The sequence below is a fragment of the Strix aluco genome, chromosome 2, assembly GCF_031877795.1.
Source record: "Strix aluco isolate bStrAlu1 chromosome 2, bStrAlu1.hap1, whole genome shotgun sequence".
NCBI lineage: Eukaryota > Metazoa > Chordata > Aves > Strigiformes > Strigidae > Strix > Strix aluco.
In genome coordinates, this window is record NC_133932.1 from 44292022 (window position 1) to 44314293 (window position 22272).

The 22272-nt window shown below is 34.5% G+C and overlaps 1 protein-coding gene across 1 annotated transcript in view; it reads left to right on the forward strand.

Moving 5' to 3' along the window:
- CFAP47 (cilia and flagella associated protein 47) overlaps positions 1–21842 on the forward strand; it is a 347392-nt gene extending 325550 nt beyond the window's left edge. Inside the window, exons 61-64 of the mRNA XM_074816879.1 lie at positions 922–1093; positions 2569–2730; positions 11774–11942; positions 21564–21842. Coding sequence (XP_074672980.1) covers positions 922–1093; positions 2569–2730; positions 11774–11942; positions 21564–21785 — 725 coding nt within the window. The 3' untranslated portion in view covers positions 21786–21842. The remainder of the gene's footprint in view (positions 1–921; positions 1094–2568; positions 2731–11773; positions 11943–21563) is intronic.
- The last annotated feature ends 430 nt before the right edge of the window (positions 21843–22272 follow it).

The following is a 22272-nucleotide window of genomic DNA, read 5'->3' on the forward strand; positions in this document are numbered from 1 at the left end:
GTCTCTTGGACTTTTTATATAAAGAAATATGCAGTCTGTATTTTAGAATTCCAAGTTGGAAGGCCTTGGGAATTAACTCTGCAGCTGACTGGCCCTCTGTAGCCAGTCATATGGGGATGAATACATAGGAGCTCTGGACAACATATTGTACTAAGAAGCTGTGCAAATTCAAAATGTGCCCTGAGATATGTGGTCATAGTAAAATTAAATCTCCTGCAGGATTTAGTGGTTGTGTTAAAAGACTCTTCATCCATAAAACTTGTAAAACTTTTAAATAGATTAGCAGCTTGAGATTCTTTTCCTCATAGAAATGTTCCCTTCTGTGCACAAATTACTATTGTATACTGAATATCACAGTTTTCTTTATTACAGCTGGAGGAGACATTTGATTCAAGAAGCTCAGCTGTTTATTCTTATGTCATTAGCACTTGGCCTTTTCATAGTTGCTATGGGGAATAAGCAAAGAGGCTGCTAGTGACAACTTCACTATTTTTCTGTGTTCTCTTTCTCAGGCTTGCAGCCATCAATGGCACTGATGTCCTTAATGACTTTTTTTTTGAGATTGTCCCAATGGCATTACTCAAAAATAGTATTACATTCTTGCAATTTTCATTTGACTGATGAGCTAGAAAGATCTCACCGTAATGCAAAAGTGGTAGCCAGAACAATATTGCTATTACTGTTCACATCTCCTAAGTAAGTTTTCCAGCTTCTATTTTGCCAGAAACTATATAGCCTGTCATATGAAACTGGAAAATTTTGATATGGAGTCAGAAGCAAATCACTCAAGTTTTGGATAATTACTTGTTTCACCTTTTTGTCATTTTTTTTGTAACAAATGAAAGAATTATAATTACTGGCCAGCCAACTGTGTGATGTTATAGTGCATACAGACTGACCTTTTTCTCTTGTATCATTTAGGTTTCTCTAAACCAGTCGAATTTCTGTATGAATTGCAATATCAATCAAATGAAATTAAATCTCAGCTTGAAACTTTGGTTGGTATGCATCTGGTTCAAAGTGAATGGGATACAGAATCCAGAATTGTTACACTGATCTTTAATATAGTGTTTGCACCTAACAAACCAATCAGGTAAGCTCCTGTTCCATATTACCAACAGAACATGCAATAAAATCCTGTCTGGTCACTCAGCTATGTAAGCACCTCCCTGCATTGTTTTCCTCATTTTGTATTCACCTCTGAGATCTATTATTTTAGATTTTCTCACTTGCTTCTTCTCAGTATGATATCTTTGACAGTGTCTCTTTTTAATGCCTGCAAGATGGTTCTGTTGAGTTACTGCCTTAGTCTCTGTGTGCATCAATTTACTTCTAAACATTGGAGTATTGAAAGACTTCCAATGAAAATTAGTTGTTCTCAAAATTCACAGAAAGCATACAGGCAAGATGGTCTATCAGTCTTGAAAAACTTTTCCTAGACAACCATGTGTGCATATTCTTTGGCTGGAAGGGATGGTTGAATTTGAAATTAGTCTCTGGTGCCCCAGTAACAACAGTCCACAGGAAACTATTATCTTCTTTTATAGTTGTGATGTGAAAAAATATGGGTTTGCTTTGACTTACATTAGTACATCCCACCTCTTTAAAAAAAAAAAAAACAAAACTGAAAGGGAGATCCTTCTGGAGAGAGGGAAGTTGCACCTTCCTTTTGAAGCAGTCAAATGCATATGGAGAGGACTTTGGAAAGAAGCTTCTGTAAAATGCAGGCACAAGGTAAATTCAGAGGCTCAACATTACAAGGAAGATTAGGGAGCAGTCACTGCTGAATAGCACGGGTTGCATGCAAAGAGGGAATTTTTAGGATGCAGGAGGGAACTGTATTTGCAGTAGCCCAGAAGGTTACTGAAATAAACAAAGAGCAAACCTTTAGGAAAGACTTCCACCTACCTCATGCAGTGTCATTGTGTCAGAAGGAAGATTAATTTAGAAAGCCTTTTTATTTCTGCTCTGTCCAATTTTTTAAATTTTTTTATTTTTTTTAACCTTTATGTACTTGAGATCTATCAGGCTTCACGTAGAGGGCTCAATGACTGCAATTAATTAGTTTCTTTGTCATCAGAACCTACAACACCAACTCTCTTAGATGATCATAAGACATCAGAGTCTGGAATTTTTCTAAAGTACATAGACCTCCATCAGATCTATTTGATTCTAGTATGAACTGTTAACATAGTGTGGACTGAATTCTCTAACACCACAGTAAATAAAGAATAATGAGTAAAACAAATTAAGTTAATTCAACAGAGAGTAAGCAGAAGAAGAATCAAATCTCACGGCTGTGCCCATCATTTTGCTTTCATATTATGCCCTTTCTTGTACTTTGCTGTAAATACCAAATGCTATTTAGTTTACATTCCAGTCTAAAGTGAAACTGGTGCGTACTATGCCATGTAAAATTTAGGATGTATTCCAATTTAAAACGATCTGTATTTTCATTTTACTGTAGTATAGTTCTACAAACTCAAGGCTTATTTTGGACATTAATTTACTGGTATTATGTGTGATAATGCTGTTCTATGTAATGAATGATTTATCTGAAATTTTAAGGAATGAAGCAACTCTAGTAGTACAGTGCACTACAGGAGGTGTTTGGAAGTTTCCAGTGCGGTTCATTGCTATGGAGCCAGAAGTGGATGATGTCATCAACATTGAAGCAGTTGGCCTGAATAAAGAATCTATAATTGGCTTTAAGCTTGCAAGCCAGACAAGGTAAAAATACTTATGATAAGGTTTTTATGCAGTCTTCTGAGGCTAGAACTCACACTCAAACACATCAGATAGCAGATTTGGACAGCAGAAACTTAACTGAGCTGCAGCTATTTCCATAATACATCATTACTTTAAAGTGCTGCATTGTATAGGTAACAAATGTGATTTTGAAGCTGTTCTGTAGGAAACAGAAACATTCTACATTTAGGCTGTAGCCACTCAAGAGAAAATCTGTGGAATAGATCCAAATTCTTATGTTATAACTTTAAAGTTTTGCCCTAAAATGTTTTTGTGTGTTAATCTGTGTAATACAATGTTAAGGCAGGTGTGTTCTGATACTAAAGGCTCACTATTAAAGCCTTAGCGTTTTTACTCATAGATTGTTTTTCAGAGTACTTCATACTTACACCAAGTTAAAAACAATCCTTTGCGTTGTGGTTTAAAAATGTTTAAATGTGTCATATTTTTAAAGTCTACCTTTTTTATTATATAAGCATATTATGAATTAATCTCTACTTTGTCACTAGATCAAATAGTTGTGTCATTCTTCAGTGTTTTACTACTCTCTATTTTAAAAGTCCTGTAGAAATCTCTGTTAATATATTTATATATTATTTTCTCAAAAGTTTTCTCAGTTTTACATTTTTAATTATTTTCTCAAGAGTTTCATAATGTTATAGCAAACCCATGGTGTCATTTGTCTACAGCAGAAAGTCAAGGATTAAATTGTGTGGTACTGATAGATAAATTTTAAAGTAGTAAACAGTGAACCTAAAAGAATCATGATGCTTACAATCTAATTAGCTGATTGAAGATTTTAAATTTCCTTTTTTCTTTAAAATTAGCTTTTTTTACTGTATATCTAGAAAGTGCAAAATATGCTGATTGATAGTTAACTTTCATTGTAGATAAATGCTTTTGTAACATCCCCAGCAGGAAGTGTCCTTGATTCCAACTGGTTTTATTTTTAAGAGCTTATTTCCAAAAGCTGTACATCTAAGATGGACAGTTGTTCCAGCTTCTAGATGACTGTCAGTGATGATAATTATTGAGAACTCTGAAAAAGGCTCCTATCACAGTGTTCAAGTTAACAGCTTCAATAGAATGGGCTGTTTCAGGAACAAAAGTGAAGCAATTGCTCTGGCAATACTGTAATCTCCTGGTAGGTGTTTGATAGTAGAGAAGAGACCTAATGTTCTCCAGAAAGGTATTATAAAACCTGAATCATTATAGTTATATAAAAAAGGAGCCATGATGGAACACAGATTCTCTTTCCCTTAAACAAATTCCAACTTTATTTTACATAACAAGGGTTGTACCCATACATTTCAAATACAAAAGGTAATGCGTGAATGTACTGAATAAACTCCATGTTTTAAATAGTGCCAACAACTGCTTTGTAAGTTTTAAACTGCTTTATCTTATCTTTGATTTGCTTAGAAGATTTTGGTGGTGGAGGTTTAGTTATAGAAATGCAACACTCAGCCAACCAACATTTAGCATACAGGATCTGCAGTTTAGAAGCAATTACACAAGGAACCTGTATATTACAGATCTAATTTAATGCTTGAATAACTCAAATGACTTAGATTAAAAATAAAACCTTGAAATATTAACATATGGATTAAAAGTTTCAATTAGGATATGGAGTGTCATCCTATAGACCTTCCCTGAAAAAAATCATCAGAACTTTGGAGTTTTTCTTAAGTAAACAATTAACAGCACAATCCCATAGAGAATCAGTTCTGGTACTTAAAGAGAGGTGTTTTTTTCTTCACCCTGTGTATAGATACTTTCCGTCTTCTTTTCTTATGCTGGATAGTACTTAATGGCACTGCTACTTTAAGAGTAACTGGAGGGGAAACAGATGTGTTTCTGAGTAACCCGCTATAAAGGGACTCTGCAGCTGTGTCTTTTTCTCCATCTGCTACTTGCAGGATGGAGCGGTTGTACAGCATCCCTGAGAAGACCTGTACATCTTTTGGGGCTAGAAGGGTGTATAGTGATGCAACAAAAAATATTCAAGAACTGCAGGCCCAAAAAGAGTCTCATCATCCTATTAAGGACAGATTAAGATTCTTGTATATATATACCAAGTTGAATGAGGATCTTCACTGATCCACAGAGCACCTCTGGTGACCACTAGAAAGCTATGAGATCAATGGCTTTAGCTTTCTTTTTCCTTACAGCTACTGCAACTCAAACGTGGTCTTCTCCCTTTAATTCCATCCCTCTCTAGCAAAATCCTCAACGTGTATGAAATATTTCAGACTATGATTTTCCAGTTTACCCATAACTACATTTGATGGAATGATGAACAGTTACAAATAGGAGGTAGTTGCTACATGTTCACAATGATCTGCAATAATGAAAGCTCTGAAAGTACATGTAAATATTCATTTAAAATTGACACGCACATGCCCGAGTGGGAAACAGCCCCATATCTGCTTCAATAAATAATGAAAGATGCTGAGAATGCAGCCAAACAGTTTTGTTGTATGAAGAAAACTAAAATATATTTTTAAAACTGTCTTCCCTAGGACAGCTGTGATATATGAGTAGTGCAACATTTTACTTTCATCTTTAAAAATTCAAAATGGACATTTTGTCAAATTATTTGTTGTAATGCCATTGAGATTGGTTAGAGTCAAATGTGCAGATTTCACTTGTTAAATAAGAAAAAATCTGCCACTTTTTAACATTTGTAGATAATATTTTTTGGTTTTTGTCATAAATGTAGGTTTAATTCAACACCAGCTGAAATCATTGGCAACATTTCCAGATGTTTTGATACAAGCCACTAATATTTGTGTTAACATTAGTGGTTTTTTAATACCAAATACATTATTGAATGCCAGTGGTTTACAGAATGACAGCAGTATTAGCCAAAAAGAATAAATAGAATATTATCCCTGGAAAGAAAAATTATAGAAACTTGTTTGATATCCAACTCAAATTATTGGTCCATTATTTTATGTTGATATCCATAATTGAAACAGAGAATAAAGAATTCCAAAAGTGATGCTTTGCTTAAGAAAACTAGTCCTTTCTTTTTTTGTTTTACTGAAAATATTTTCTTATTGTATTTTAATCAATTATGCTTTGGGATCAGAACAATTGTATTAATACAGAACTGTTCTTTGGAGAATATTTACTACTATATATTCCAGTATGAAGGTGTTTTGACAGTTGGATTTATTTCTTCACATGAAAATACTGATATCCAGCTACAGCAGAATGAATGTGTTTTCCAGTGCAAATACTTCAACAGCCAACATGAAACATGTAGATATATGAACACTATGTTCACTTGAAATTTTTTTGTAAACTACATTACTTTTGATTATTTAGTCAAGATGCTGGATAATTCTCTCCTTTTCATTCTATCTGCTTATTTCTCATACACAGAGCCTCCTTTCACCAATATAATTCTAGTTTTCCATGTACCTGTTCGTGATTGTTTTAATCATGTATTGCTCCCCATATACAGTAAAATTTTATCCATCCTTCCATCCCAACCTCTCACTCCGATCCTGTGTTTATCACAAACAGATTATTTGTCACATTGAGGAAACTTCTCAGATGAACTCAAACTATGCTTCAGACAGACATACTTAGTCAGTGCCTGGTATCACAAAAGCAAACAGGGTGGTATCAATATAGTCTCCATGGAGTCGTGTCTGCAAAATCCAAGACTCCACCAGATTATGGAAACAGAGCTAGGATAAAGAGAGAACAAATACAGGTGGACTGGGGAGATGAGAAGAAAGATTAAATTAGGCTTTAAACTCACTGCATGAACACTTTTATTTATCTTAACCAACATTTCACATTTTGAACACCACTGGGGATATATTCCTTATTTCTTCTATGCACGTTTCCTAGTGCATAGAATAAATGTTCAATTAAAAACGTTTATTGATCACACAAAATTAATTTTAGTGCTGTCTGAAGAATAGTGAGCAACCCATTTTTTTTCTGTATCCTCCCTAATTGTGAAGGTAAAAACAAAAAAATATTTACAGTTACAACTTTGAGAAATTTTTCTATTTTACTGTAATTACTGCTGTATTTCATTAGAATTACCATGAGCCAGAATTATTTATGCTTCAAGAAAATGCATTCATTAAGTTCTCAGCACACACATCCTCTTCTCACCCTCTCACACATCGCTGTGCACGTTACAGGCCTGAATTCCTATGCCAGTCTCTGTTACCAGTTCTGCAAGATTCTACCATTAAGCTAAAGATGTAATTAAAATACTTTATCTTAGCATCTCCCACACAGTGGCAGCTGCAGAGAACAAATGTTGACTGAGTTCCATTTTTGGAGTCTGAATGGATATTTGTGGAAAATATTGATAATGATACACATGTGGCAGAGCTTCCAAAAAGTTATGATACAATAATAATACAATACCTGACATGTCACACATTTAGCCAGGAGCTGTATCTAGCCATGTCACCTGGAGAGCTTTTAGCAGGAAAAGTCAGTTTACCAATCTGCAAATATAGTACCCCCAGTAAGAACAGGAATGAGACAGAAATCTTAACATTTTGTGAAGATAAAAACCCTAACTCCTGCTTTGGTTTTACACAATGTACACAAGTGATGTTATAGTTGGTAAGCATTCCCTGACATTAATTTTTCATGCAGCATTTCTTCATATTTTTTAAAAGTCCTTTAATTCTGAAGCAGTCTTTCCAAAGCTATAGAGTGATAATTGGAATTTCTGATGTCCAGAATTTTCCCCTGATGTCCAGATTTTAGGATTTAGAGTGGTCAATTAAACCAGAGTTGGTTTTGGTATGAAACCTAACCAATTTTGTAAATAATGAGGATTTCTTAATTTTTTTCCATTGACAATTTTTTGGTTGAAAAGAAATTATCTTAATCATACTATCATTAATAATTTTATAGAATCTGACAAGTGCATACAGTTACTAAGCTTAAAGAACTTCACTGTGTAATAACTGAAATTTCTTGTGTCATCCAACAGATGTTAACTATAAATTACAAAAGTTTAGTTATGATTAACTATTTTTGAAAGTACATTGCAACATTTTCAAACCATACACCTCATTTGCTTATGCAGTTATATACTTTACAGATTAAGACATTTTGTTATTCTGCTTTTATTGAAAAAAAAAGATTAAAACCATTATGCATTGTTTTATATGTAAAGTTTGCAAAATGCTGAGTTTTATAAAGGAATACATTTCTACAGGAATAATTCACTGCTTTACTAGTTAGAGGAAGAGAGGAGTAAAGATTAAAACTATTTCGAGCCTTAATTTAATAAAGGCTTATATTTTCAGATTTTCTGGGTATTTTATAAGTTTTGCAGTGCGTTTTCTATGGGGATATGAATTTTAAGGTTTCCTTTAATTGAAAACACAAGGCACTATTCTTTTTTAGTTTACTAATCTGAAAATTGTCTGACATGACAACACTGATGAGCACAAACTGCTATTTAAGAACAATACTATTCAAGAACAAGGTTAAAGGAGTAATTATAAATATGTCTATTAAATAGTAGCTCCATTTCCACTCTTCTAATTGCTATTATTTCATTGTCCAATTATTATTTAAATCCAAATTAATATTTACTCTTGCTCATTATTTGACTAAGGGCAGAGTTCATATTGTCTGAAAGCAACATCAAACCATTACGACAGGAGTTATGAAACAGGTGGGAAGACATGTTTGCTTTCATTGGTTTATATGGCCTCTGCCGTTCTATTTACTAATTCATTCTTGCTTGGTTCATATGTGTTTTCAAAACTCTACACATCATTAAACTCTGAGTATAATAGTATCTACTACCCTTGAGTTAAAAGCCTTCTAGAAAAAATACAGACTGCCCCATCACTGTCCTTCATGGCTGATAAATGGCAAGCCAAACATTGACTCCAGAGCTGTTTTACCTGAAGTAGTAATCAAAAAGGAGGAAGTAATTTTTATTCATTTGCAAACACCTGATTATTAATTTTTAATTATACACTAAATACACAGACACTGAAAACAATAATGTCTGAAATTCAGGTGCTATTCTAGGAATTTTATTTCCAGCTTTCTCTGTACTATAGAAGATGAGAATGACAAGCAATTTACTTATGCTAGTGAGCTAGCCAGGATGCCAGATCGTCTCCCTGATCTGAACATCAGTGAAAACACTGCTTGTTTTTTTCTTGAGAGATCATATTTAGATATAATTTTAAAACAAAAACTCATGATTTATCAGCACTACAGGAGCTGTGAAATGTTCCTGTTTCTGACTGTAAGTTTTCAGTTGCTAGTTCTTGTATTGTTAGGCATATCTTCATCAGAATCGATCCTGACCTATCATATGATGGCTATTCATTTAATTTGTCAGAATTTCTATTTTCTTTATTTGGATATAACTCCCACTTTGAGGAACATTTTGTTTCCAGTAACTGACTTGACTCTTTTGTTTAAAACTGCCAGGCTTTGGGGAGGGGAGGGGAAGGAGAAGGGTGTTTTAGGTGTGACTATATGTGTTCATTTAAGTATGTATGTGTGTATATACATTTTACTCAACACAGAAAAAAATTATAGCTGCCTCTAGTACTTTGTGCCAATGCTGTCAAGAAGCATGCAGATTTTCTTTAAAGCTTTGTATTAGTTTTTCTCCATTTTTCTTTGCAAAAATTAAAATATGGCAAGGTTGATGCAGTAGATTTTTTCTCTGACTTGGCAAATATCTTGTGTGCACAATTATAGATCAGTTTTGTGGCAGTTTCATTTTAAACTGTCTGGTCCCCTTGTCAGGACTAAAACTATAGCTTTTTCTCCTGTGTATTTTCTGAGTAAATGTTTTGAGGAATCCTTTATGGTCTCTGAAAAAAACTACTGTTGCATCACATCCCTGCTAAGAGACAAGTTCTGCAGGAATAAAGTCCTTATTTTCTGTGTCTTTTGTGCATGAAGCCTGTCCCATTTCCCTTAGCATTTCATCATGGCATGTGTAGTCTGCCATGCTCTTGTAGGTTTTACGAAGAAAACAATGTGCATATGAGGACTTGTCTTCCCTAACTACTTATCGGAAAATAGACTGAACACGGGAGATAAAGTGCTGTCTTAAAATGTTCCTAAATTTAGTCCGTAGAGCAATGATGTTGGAAATGAAGACCTGTGTTCAGGTCTTTATTTCCAGAACCAGGTTTTGAATACTCATCTCAGACATTTTTGATGAGTGCTCTACTCTGCTACTCAGTCTAAGAGGCATCACTTCTTTTTCATTCTGTGCCTGACTTTTGTCTGTAGTAAGTAGGCTCTAGGCATTCACAGCTGAGCAGTCCTTGCTGAAAATACAGATGTGAAAATTCAAGGCTTAGATGGCACATAGATGGGAACTCAGGCCGTAGCAGGATTAGTGCTTATGGCCCACACCTGTAAACTCAACTGCACAGTTTTAGGCAGCAGAAAAAGATTTTGTCAGCATAAGTTTGAGGTCACAACACTTGAAATGTAATTTCAGACATTCAGTACTTTTGACCACCTTCCTGTCACCTAAAGGAAAACACTAGGCTAAATCTGCTAATACACGCAAGTCTGATGACACTTCTAAGTATCAGTTAATTTTTTTTTCTGAGGAGGCAGAAGCTTTTTGGTTTCTGTTTTCTGCACTTGCACTATTTGTTTCTACAAATGTACAGTGTGACCCTTCTTTCATGAGAGCATTTTGGATTTAGGAAAACCTTTCGTAAGAACATATTCTAAAGGAGAGCTATTTTCAAACAAGATGACATAGGCCCAGCATACCACCCACAGAACAGCACTTGCCCAGGAAATGTGGGACATATCTGTAGAGATACGAATTGTCATAAAATATTAAATTTCACTTCTCTGTATTCCCTTTGAAAAGCAGTGTTATTTCTGGTGTGACAATCCATGAGTAAACAGATCTGAATAACTTTATTTGAGATGTTGTTAGTTTTTCATTCTTCAAATCTTATCAACTGAAAATGTGTTCCCCCTAAGCATGCATGAGATACTTGGCCTGCTGTACTGTGGCAGGGTGTTGTGGATTATTTTTTGATGCTGGTGTATTTCTGGTTTCAATATCTTTTGTTTTCTTCCTGTCCAGATAGTGATAGAGTTGTCTTCAGCAACACATATAAAGACTAAAAGGAGAGTGCCTGACTGGAAAAATACAAAAATGTAAATTCTTTTCATGCTGAGAAAGTTTATGGCAAGGTGTCCCTGAAGAACTTTGATAGAAAGGCTTCCGTTTGAGATTAATTTAATATTGTTTTGTAGTCGTCAGCCCCTCTCTTTGCCAGGAATTAGCCATTTTCTCTGGTTCAACAGTATGGCCATGAAGCTAGCAATTAGACAAGATCTGCAGTACCTGTGACAGAAATTCTTTGAGATAAGAGATATACATTAATATCAATAGAGGAACCTAATTGTTATTATTATTGCAATCTCTTAAAGTGTTTAGTTTAGAGGATATGAAAAATGTGGAAAATGTGGAAAATTATTATTTTCCATATGTTCATTTCAAGGCTTTCAGAACTCTCAATCTAGTAACACTCCACCAGATTGAAAATTCAGTTCTAGTCATAAAATTTAATAAAATGGGTGTCTTGTCAGTTTTATTTGATTAGTGATTGGAAAAGTGAGTGGCTTTTAATAGGAAAAGTGGATTTTCACTCTGACATGGAATTTATTTCTATCACTATTATTATATCTTTACAGGTCAGATGATTCTTTTCTTTCTAGTACAAATACTATAATTATTCTGTAGTTATAATATTTATAATAGCATGTAAGTATGTTTGAAAGGGAACACCAACATGCGGGTCCCTGTGTGTAAAGATTATCAATATCTATAAATAAATGTAAATAACTAGTACAGAACATATATTCTGTAAGAATGCTATTAATATTCTATTGGGCTGCCCATGGGCTGCCAAATTTCCTGAATGATGCCACATGGTGGCCTAAATATTAGATTGTAGATAAATTGTATGAAGATACTGTAAAAGGCACAGCAGGCTCCTGTGCTGTTCCATAGGTACCCAGAGCCATTCACTGCACACTTCCTGGAGGGCAGTGATCCTGCATTCCTTGTGATGCCGCAAACTGGAGAACTTCTTCCAGCAGGCACTGTGGGAACCCATATAACAGTGGGATTCAAGCCGAGGATGTATGGCAAGAAGCATACAGCAACACTTGTAATTCAGGTAAGCCTTCCTGAATGCAATACGCAAATATACCTTCAGGAGTGGAAGGAAAAAAAGAAATTCTGTACAAAAAAGTACTGTTGAAACACACAAATGAATGTACTGTGATTATTTTACTACTCTTCACAATGGAAAAAAAATAAAACTAAACTTTGAAACTTAACTCATGACAAGCTGGAAAGGCGTACTATATTTTAATTTCTAAGTTATCCCTTTTGCCATCATCACCAGAGACAGATATTTATCCTTATCCTGATACGTTTGCCCCAACTCCATAGACAACATGAGAGAATGAATTTTCACAGAGAATCAAAATAATTATGTTAAAAACTGGTGGAGAATATGGAGAATATATGAATAATTTAGTATGTGAGACCTAGGTTATTGATTTTACTTGTATTATACCTTCTACCAAAGGCACTAGAATCTAGGTTCCAAACTAGAAGTCAGGAATTCAGAACACAAAGCCAGGAGTAACTTTTTTGAAACAAGCTTCAAGATAAACAAAAAGAATTTGTAACCAAGTAGCTTCTGTAAGTCTGAAGGTCAGGAAACGTTTGAAGACATTTATTTCTTCAGTAGTAAAAATGTTCTTATTACTGCAGGAATTAATTTTTAAGTCATTCTTTAAAAAGAAACTGCTTGTCAAAAACATACAGTTGCATCAAACACCCCAAACTCTCTACAAATCATGGTTTTCACTTTAAATCTATTCACTGCATGCTGGCAATGTTTTCAGGCTACTATATTAGAAGTGAAACAGCAATGTTGATTTAAAAAATAAGATGGTCAAAACAAAGTTGATAAGAAGATGCATGGCAAATGACTATAGTGTTTTATCTCTCTGAGTGACAACTTGTACAACAGTGAATAAGAAATTAAAATCCTGGAGAAACAAGAAGGCCCATTAGTCCTTCCTACTTGTTTTCTTTTACTGTATTAGACATGTGATTAATTTAGTCTTTTTACATAAACAGCAGTGATGCTTATCGTTCTTCCATGTGAAAAAGAAAATAACTGACTGAATTTATTCTGTATTGTTTTATATTTACATAATGCTCTATGACACATCTACAGAGCTTAGAAACTTCTAACGTAGTTCTGGAAGTCCTGTTTTTAGACATGACACATGTAAATGTACTAGCCATGTTTGTCTTTGGCTTAACTTCTGTCACTAACAAAGAGCTTTAACACAAGAAATTTGTCTGGAATGGCATAAACATGATGGTCAAAGATTATTATTATTAGCTTTCTAAGAACTCAGTCAGTAATCCAAAATTTCTGTTTAGGAATTTGTCAGTACAAATGGGCTTTGAGTAATTGGATTTTTAACCTGCATCTACGCATAGCTCAGTCTCTGGTTATGACCTAGGCAGATGGCTCTTTACATCCCCACCTTTGGTACTGTGTGTGGGTGTAGGAAGTCACTCATACATATTACATATACATGTCAGATCACATTTTATTTGTGTATGTTCAAAAATATATTGATGATTCTTAATGCTCATAAGCACAATTTGGAGCAATATTACACTATCACAGTATTTTAGAGATATTTCTAATATTCTTACTCCAATTGAAGTATTAAGTTGTTTCAGTAATGTTTTCATGAGGTTTGTGTTCTCTTTGCTCTTATTGATAGTCCTCTTTTGTACACCGACTTCCCTCTTTCCTCTCCACACAAGCTTTCATTCCTGTAGTTCTAATGTAAGCCAGAATGTCTGTGAATCTGTGTAATTCTGCTGCTGTGCTCTCAACATTAACCTGAAATAAGACTTGATAACATGTTGAGAATACCAGATACTCATTTCTGCCTTTCCTGTTAGTTGAAATACTTTTCATTAGTGACCTGAGGGAGACAGATTTAGTTAGATGGCAAAACCAGTATTAAATCACTCTTATTTGGGGAATAATAATAGAGGTGGTGAAAAGCAATTAATGTTGACCTAACTCTGAAGAACTTCTCTTGCAGATATCCTTTCTAGCTGATATACTGGCTGAGGCTTTGGGCTATTTTTAGAAACAGTGAGGAAGTTTCTTTTCTTTTACAGTGTCACCTCTCTTCTGATGGTGCCGTAGTAAAGGACTACAGCTCTCTTGCTGTAAAATTTCCTTTGCATTTCTGAGGGTAATGTCATAGTCCTAACACTAACGTATTTTTATTATTAAATTCTATGAATAGTGAGTAGCAGAACTATCATTTTTGTGTGCTTCAATGAACAGTGATAATTAGGCTGTAAAGTAGCAGAGATGACAGTGTAAGTTCTTTGTTTTATGTTGGTCATTACAATTGTGCTGTAAAGTAAAATGGGAGGTTAGGATTATGGAGGAAGATTCTACAGTCATCTTTTTCTCATTTGTCGTAAACATTAAACCCAAATATTGTACATGCAATTTTTTTTTGTTTAGGTCCCCTGCTGAGAACCCAATCCTGAGGAGCTAATTAGCGTTAAGAGATTACAATTTGTCTTTACCAGAATTTAGTGTGTACATTTTATTAACTGAATATATATACACAATTGAAATAATGTAGCCTAATTTATATTTTCTGCACACAAATCAGGTACTTTGTGGGATATTATGTGGTTTCTTTAAGACTTTAATATTCATGAATACTTACAGTAGATTTTATTAATGGCAGAAAACCTTAATTACTTTGCTGAAGCAATTAAATGTTCTTTAACCATCATTAAAATGTCTGTTCTCAGTCAACTACATATCAAAACAATTGCAGTTAGACAATTACTTGAATAGCTGTTAGGAATCTTAATTTTGCAAAAGTGACATAGAAAATTACTTTAAAAAATTCTGAAGATCAAAGACTGAAATATAATAAAAAGTCAGTAAAGAAAATAATCAAATAATCATGCCCGTTTCTGTAGCTGTGAAAGAGAACATCATAATCTAGTTGAGCTACAAGTAAGAAACACTGACATGGTGCCTGAAGAGCAATTTTAAATAGGTATTATTCCATAATCAAACTTCCACATTTATAATAGCCTTCATAAACAGTACAGTTCTAACTGAAAAAAAAAAACCCAAACCATTTCCACTAGTGATAAATTAGTGAAGAGAGCATGCTTGTCAGATAAGCTATCAAGTGCTGTGAGGAAAATAGGACTTCCTCAGCTGCATGGATATCTCAGAGCTAAGCAGTGATGTGCTGGTAAAGCTGAACAGAAAACTGACAGAGTTTAGGGATGACAAGATGCAGCTGGGGCAGGGGGATGCTCTGCGAAGGCTTCTTGGAGCAGGAATCGCTGCCAGGCACAAGGCAGAGCAGCCAGGAGGCTGGCGAATCCTTCAAAAAAGGCATATTCAAGTTGGTTTACGGTTAATTTGCTTGCACTGTGCTGAATTCAGCTAGAGACCCAAGCAATTGCTTTGTAATTCATGGGTGAGACTTCAGAGATATTCTAAAGCAGAAGGCACACAAAATAAGTCTTAAATGATAAAATAGATGTCAGAGTGAACCAGATTGCAGGTAACATTATCAAGCCCTTCAGAAGTCAGGCTTGTGCACCTTTATTACTGAATAATCACTAACTTAGTCTATGGAAGATAGTGTATCAAAACCATTTGTCATGCTGTTCTGGAAATAAATGATGCCGTGTGCAAGCCACAGTACCCAGGTGTGGCTTCTCTAAGCTTGTCTATGCAGACTTGCGTATTCTAACTATTACATATTCAGTAGCTTGGTGAAAATACAATCTGCATTGTTCCTAGTAGATTTGTTAATTACCATAGTTTAATGTTATTCTAAATTGTATCTTTTAAACAGAATGAGCAAGGAAAAATGTAACAAAGTTAATAGAATAATTGAAACAGTTTCACATTAAATAAGACATCAGCTGTGTCCCTTGCCACTGGTTCATGTTGACCTGAGTTTTATGCTTAAAAGCAGAGATCCAGAAAGTTCGTTACAGGCAGTCAATGTAGCAGATCCTATAACTAGCAACACTGGATTTTGAGTTCACAAGCATGAGGAAAGGTTACTTTGCTTATTGAGACTATAATTCTCATAATGCCAAAAAATGATAACAATATGGGAACCATTGCTGTATAAGGGTATTCAGACCATTACCAGTCCTGAAGGAATGGTTGATACTGATTGTATTACATCTAAGCAGTGCTGTGAAACATCCAATATTTGAACTGCAGAAGTCAATTAAGCCACCTTTAATTCTATCTGGAAATGTTCCTCTAAGCCAAGAAAATAATTGTTAGCCATCTTCGTTAGAAATTGCTCAGAGCCTGGCTGAGCATTGGTCTGCTTGCGGGAGATGGTGAGTGTATGTCTTTGCATCACTTGTTTTCTGTTGTGCTTTTTTTTTTTCTTCTTCATTTATTAAATTGTCTTTATCTTGATCCATGAGTTTTCTTGCCTTTGCTCTTTTCTTCCGCAGTTCACATAATTCACATAAAGGTTTGGTTTAATTTCATTCTGTATACACTGATCATAATCAGTCATTTTTTGCTTGTCATCACTGCAATATAAATTAAGGGTCAGAAAATATTGGATGCACTATCTGTAATTTAATCTGTGTTTTAACTTATTCGAAGTCTTGCAATTTTTATTTGGACTTTCCTAAGCTAACACTGGAAGATAATTGGAATACCATTTATCTTAAAATTCCTGATAGCTTCTCCCAACATTTAATGCTCTCCTAACATAGATTTCTCTGGCAATTAATTAGCATGTAATTCAGTAGCACTTCCAGCCTACAGTGCGTACACATGGATGATCTGTGTTCTGCAAATTAATCCTATGAATCATGAGCCATCTGTAAGAATGAGTTGAATACCAAAAAATATGCTTTTATATTTGGTGACTGTTACCAGTATTTGCTGAATAAATTACTTCATGAATATTATTCAGTCAGTCATCAAGATGGTTAAATAACTTACTTAAATAATTTATTATATTTAGTAAAAGGTGGCAGCATGCATCTCATTTTTGAATTCTTCAAAATATTCTTCAGAAAGATTTAGCTCTGCAGATGACCATTACTCCAACCAGGTGAGCCTAATTATTACTCTTTTCACACTTCAATTAGATTATAATCATCAGGAATGTTGAGGTTTTGATAAGAGAAAGTCATTCATTTCAACAAGAAATCCTCCCTCAGACTGTCAAGGACATTCAAACTGTGGTCTGGTCTTTCTGCTTAAATTGCATGTGAAATAGGCCTAGAGATGCATTGCAGGGAGCCTGGGATTCTTAAATACCTATGTTTATATTAGATATATCTTCTTAACAGAGACTCTCTTTTGTATTTCTATTCTAGTAGATGATGTAGATTGTAGTAGATTCAATATCTTCATCTTTACACTGTGTTACTACCAGTGCTAGTATTAGAATTGTTCCAAATTTGATATAATAAACTCCACTGCCTTAAGCTTAGGAAGAGGAAGATTTTTGCTGATTTGGGAATTTTTCACCCATTTCTTAGGCAAGTAAATACAGCTTGTAAGTCAAATATTCTATCATAATTATATGGTCAGATATAGATGACCTTTCAAAGTCTCTCTCTCTCCTCTCCACCACTCCAGAAAAGCCTGAAACTTGATCCATCTTTTCCTTTACTGAATCATGTCTGACCTGGAAACCTAAAGCAGCTGCTTCAAGGCACTTGCATGGATTTTGAACATGGTAGATTTGTGCTCTTGCTGCAGTTTTCATACTAATTAGAATAGTAGCTAAGCTGTACAGCCTTATCCTAAAGAAAATACTTACAGCTTCAGCAGCATTTGGAAACCTAATATTTTGCCCTTGGAAATAAAATATTCTAGTAAAATAGACATTTGTGGGTGTCTAGGGTTAAATTACTCAATTCTAGGTGGTTCTTGTGCTAAACAAAGCACTAGTCCAAGTTATGTTGACAGCTACAGCAACTCTTTTCCATTCATGTAACACTTGTTTCCCCTTTAGCAGAAAATGCTGAACTAAAACAAGAGTCTTTCTTTCAGTAAATCAGTACATAAATGCACAATTTTTTCACAATGACTGTCTCCAAATGTCTTGGATAATAGCACATGATTTACAATAGATGGACTACCATAGTTCAAGATGATAAATTGGGGTTGGGATTTTTTGTTGTTATTGCTGAATTTTATTTTATTTTATTTTTTCTTCTAGCTTATTGGATCCTATCTAAAGGGTTCATTTGGTAATGCCCACAACATTTTCCCCACCGAACCCAATGAGTTTCTATCAGGGAAAGAGCAATCTCTCCTGCCACAGAACAACACCTGACACAGGCTACAGCAGCAACAGAATAGGTGGCTTTTTTCACCAAGTCAAGGCACAAACTTTTTTTTTCACAGAATGTACAGTCTAGGATATTTGTGTAGCAAACAGGAGATTAGCAAAAGTTTATTACTACCCAGAAGGCTATATTAATTGATGACGATGATAAATGAAGTTGAGAGGTGGCATACCCCACCACTTTTGTTTAAATCCCACTTCAAACAATTACTAACACTATAGACAGTAAAGTTACAATATATGTGGATTTCATGAACAGAAATTATTTTTTAGTAACTTGATACTCAGTTGAACCATTGGCTGAAACACCTATCAGATCTTTCCTCTGACCTTGAAGTGATCAATGAGACTTGCACACAGTGAATATGACCCTGAGGTTAAATTTTCTTTAAATTAAATTGTTCATCTGACATACTAAAGAAAGATAAAGCATTTCATCTTGTACTGAAGTTAATAAAACAATTAGCTAACTTTGGAGAGCGATTTACTTTTCTTAAATGACAACTTTATCTTTGGACATAAGATACTGATGTTGATCCATGTCACACCTGCTTTTGCTGGATTTTGTCTTTACAGTCAGTAGAGTTACTAGATCATTTCACACTCTTAAATAAGGCTGAGAATAAAGCTGAGTTAATCTGCCTGTTATACACAGGAATAATATTCAATTTAAATTAGATTTTGATTTTAGCAGAATAGTAATGAAAGTTTAAAAAATTATGCATGCATGGTGAAATATCTATTAAGATCTTACGCTTACTAATCTTATTTGAATAAGGCAATTCATTCAGAAGACACTATGTGAAATCACTACTGCTAGTTTTAAAGTAGAGGTTTTAAGAAACATTTCTTTAAAAATACACAGCAAAAAAAAAAGCCACCTATTATTTCAACATTAGCACAGAAATGTTTATATTCAGTTACCAAAATACTGGTTAAAACCAGTTGTCTAAGAAGAAGCACCACAATTAAAGATTCATGTGGTGATGCCATTTAAGAGCTGTAAGTGTGTGCAACGTATATGTGAAATAGTGTAAATGCTGTATAAGCACATAGCACAGAACAATGCCTGTGCCAAAAGGTTTACAGTTTAATGGTCTGAAACATCTTCCTGTTGAATAGCTGCAACATGAATGCAAAACTCATTGCAGTGATATCCCTTAAATATACTTTAGCAATGACAGGATAACAATTAGAACAATAGGAAAAAGCTAATGAAGATGACAAAGGTAAACATCATCAATTCAAGCTTTTTCAGTGGCAAATATAAAACTGATATTTAATAAAACTTAATAAAGCTGGAGAGCCACTTTAACATCCTTTTTATTCTCTTCTGTATGTTATAATTATGGGATGACTGTAGAGAAAGTTGGAGATGGAGAAGGTTGACTGCTCTTCCCTATGGCTTTTGTAGTGCTTTATCTAGACCATAATTAACTGACAGGATGCAATAAATAACTAGAAAATATATAAATTATGCTTTTGAGACATTTATGCTATGTTAAAATTTGTCACAATTTGTATGGATATTGTTGCTCCTCTCTATAGGTCAAATCTGGTTGGCATATTGACATGCCCAGCAGCAAAGCAAAGCAGAGCTCTCAAACTAGAATGAGCAAATGGGCCACAAAGCCATCTATGTCGGAAACTGGACTATTAACTAAATGCTTGAGGGAAAAATTCATGAGCTTTGAGGTTGACTGTTGCACTGATCTCCAGATTGATTTGAGAGTATACACAGCCTTTCTGACCTTTTGTCTCCTTGGATGAAAAATGACACTGATATGTAGGTGTAATGATTATATCTACAAATGTTCTAAGGATTAAGTTAGTTTTAAATGGGAGATGAATTACATAAATCACAACTGTTGTTGTAATGCTAAATCTTTATGACTTGAAGCAGGAGACAAAGGTGATCCTACAAGCCATGTCTCTGTAGTTCAACACAGCATGATGCAAAAGCCTAGCACCACAAACCTGCTCTAGAACCACAAGCAATGTGGCTGCGTGATTGCAGTGCTGTGCCAAATGTGGAAAGGCAGATCTTAGGAATTTGGAAACATCACTTATTTAACATGATTCCACTGCTTTGAGTCTTCAAAGTCATAGAGTCTGGTGTGTTCTGTGCACAATGTACGTATGTACTATGTACATGCACTATGTTCTATGTTCTGTATAAAAAAAATTTCACTTGTATGAATAGACCTACATTATGCCATATTTTTTACTCAGTCTTCCCTACAAGTTTTGCCTTGGAAGCAAAAAAAGCCCCAAACACAAAACCTGGGATTTCCAATCACTGAGTGTGAAGGAATAGAGGACAGTGCATGCCTAAAGTGGATATGCAATTCTTTGTCTTCTTTTGCATAGTGCAAAGATGGACATAATGACACATAATTTGAAATCTTTGGCTTTTGTAATATTTATGTTGTTTATTTGTGGGTTTGGGTTTTTTTTAAAGAAAATGAGAATAGAACTAAAAATCATGAATAGACCTGATGACAGAAAAATGCTAAAGACTTGGAATAAAGATCTGCTTTCAAGAATTAAGGTGATATGTTTTGAAAGAAAAACGACTGAAAGATCTGCAGTAGATACACGAGTTTTTAGCAACCAAAATTCTACTTCAGGACACAACTGAAGCATGGGAGATAGCAGTATAGGCTTCACATGCATAGAAATAATACTCCTTAAGTATGGCTAGATGGGATGTGTAGTGAGAATAAGAATGATGCACTCAGTAAGAATCAAGTACTCAAGCATTACAAGACATGACATAGAAACATATGCTCCATTCCTAGAGACCAGTTATAAACAGAAAGAAAGTGAAGAGTGTCATTTTCAATTCACATAAATATTCTTCAAACTAGAGATTTCAACATGAAGCTGCAATTCTCTTGTGCATACTCAGTGTCCTTTTCTCTTAGTTTTGTTCATTATTTTAATGCTAAAATCCCACCATTTGATAATATCATTATTACCAATACCAGAGCTGCAATTAAATCCTGCAGTATAAACCTGAAGCATTTATTTGTTTATTACGATGGAACAATTACCTTTGAAAAACATACAGAGCTATGGGGTTTACTAAATAAAAAAGGAATTTTAGATCAGCCAGGAAGCTAAATTTCTCGTCTTTGTTATGCCTGGTCCTGAATAAAGTTAAATGTGATTTCAGTTCTCTGTGTTCCAGGAGTGCAATTCTCATTTTGTGTTATTCCAGTACCTTACATGGAAAAGAATAAATACCTTTTGAAGTCAATGTAGCATGGTAAATCACTGTCAAATTTTCAAGGTATTTGATCACTGATTTTTTTCTTTTTTTTTCTTCTATGTCTGTTCATTATTTTCAGACACAATCAATGCAGTGGACGTATAAAATCAATGGACTGCCTCCACAGACCATACCACCTACAAGGCCAGGAAAAGTTGTTACTACTAACAGTTACATAAGATCAGCCACAGTTCGACAGCGCAATTTTTTACGTGAAAATCTGAAACTTACAACCACTGGAGTATCCTCACCAATCAAGGGGGCACCTTTGGTCCTGAGGACAAAATATGGAAAGCTATGATCAGTTATTTTTTTGGTGGGGGACAGTTTTGTCAAATAAATTTTGCAGATCAAAAAAGGATATGAGTTTTTTTTTAATTTTTTTTTAAAGCGGATTATGATATGCATTGATTGTATGCTTTATATGGAAGATTCAGAGTGCCTGAGCTCTAGTAATATTCTTATTTTTCTGTGAGAGATTTTGGATGCCTACCTAACATTTCATGTTTATCGTACAGATGTCAGCAAGTTCTAATGAGAAAAAACTTTAAGTTTAAAAAATATACTTGAATATTGGGGAATTCAAACTAATGTTTTGCTTTCTAAGGGATATTAGTTTAGTAAGACTTCAATAGAAAGCTTTAATGAACATTCTGTGTGATGTTCAACATATTACACCCATACAAACCAACCAAGCAAAACCAATATCTAATCTCTTTCACAATAAAATCCTTACCCAAAGGTGAAACGTTTACATGTCTCATGCCCAGAGCTTGAATGCCTTTCAG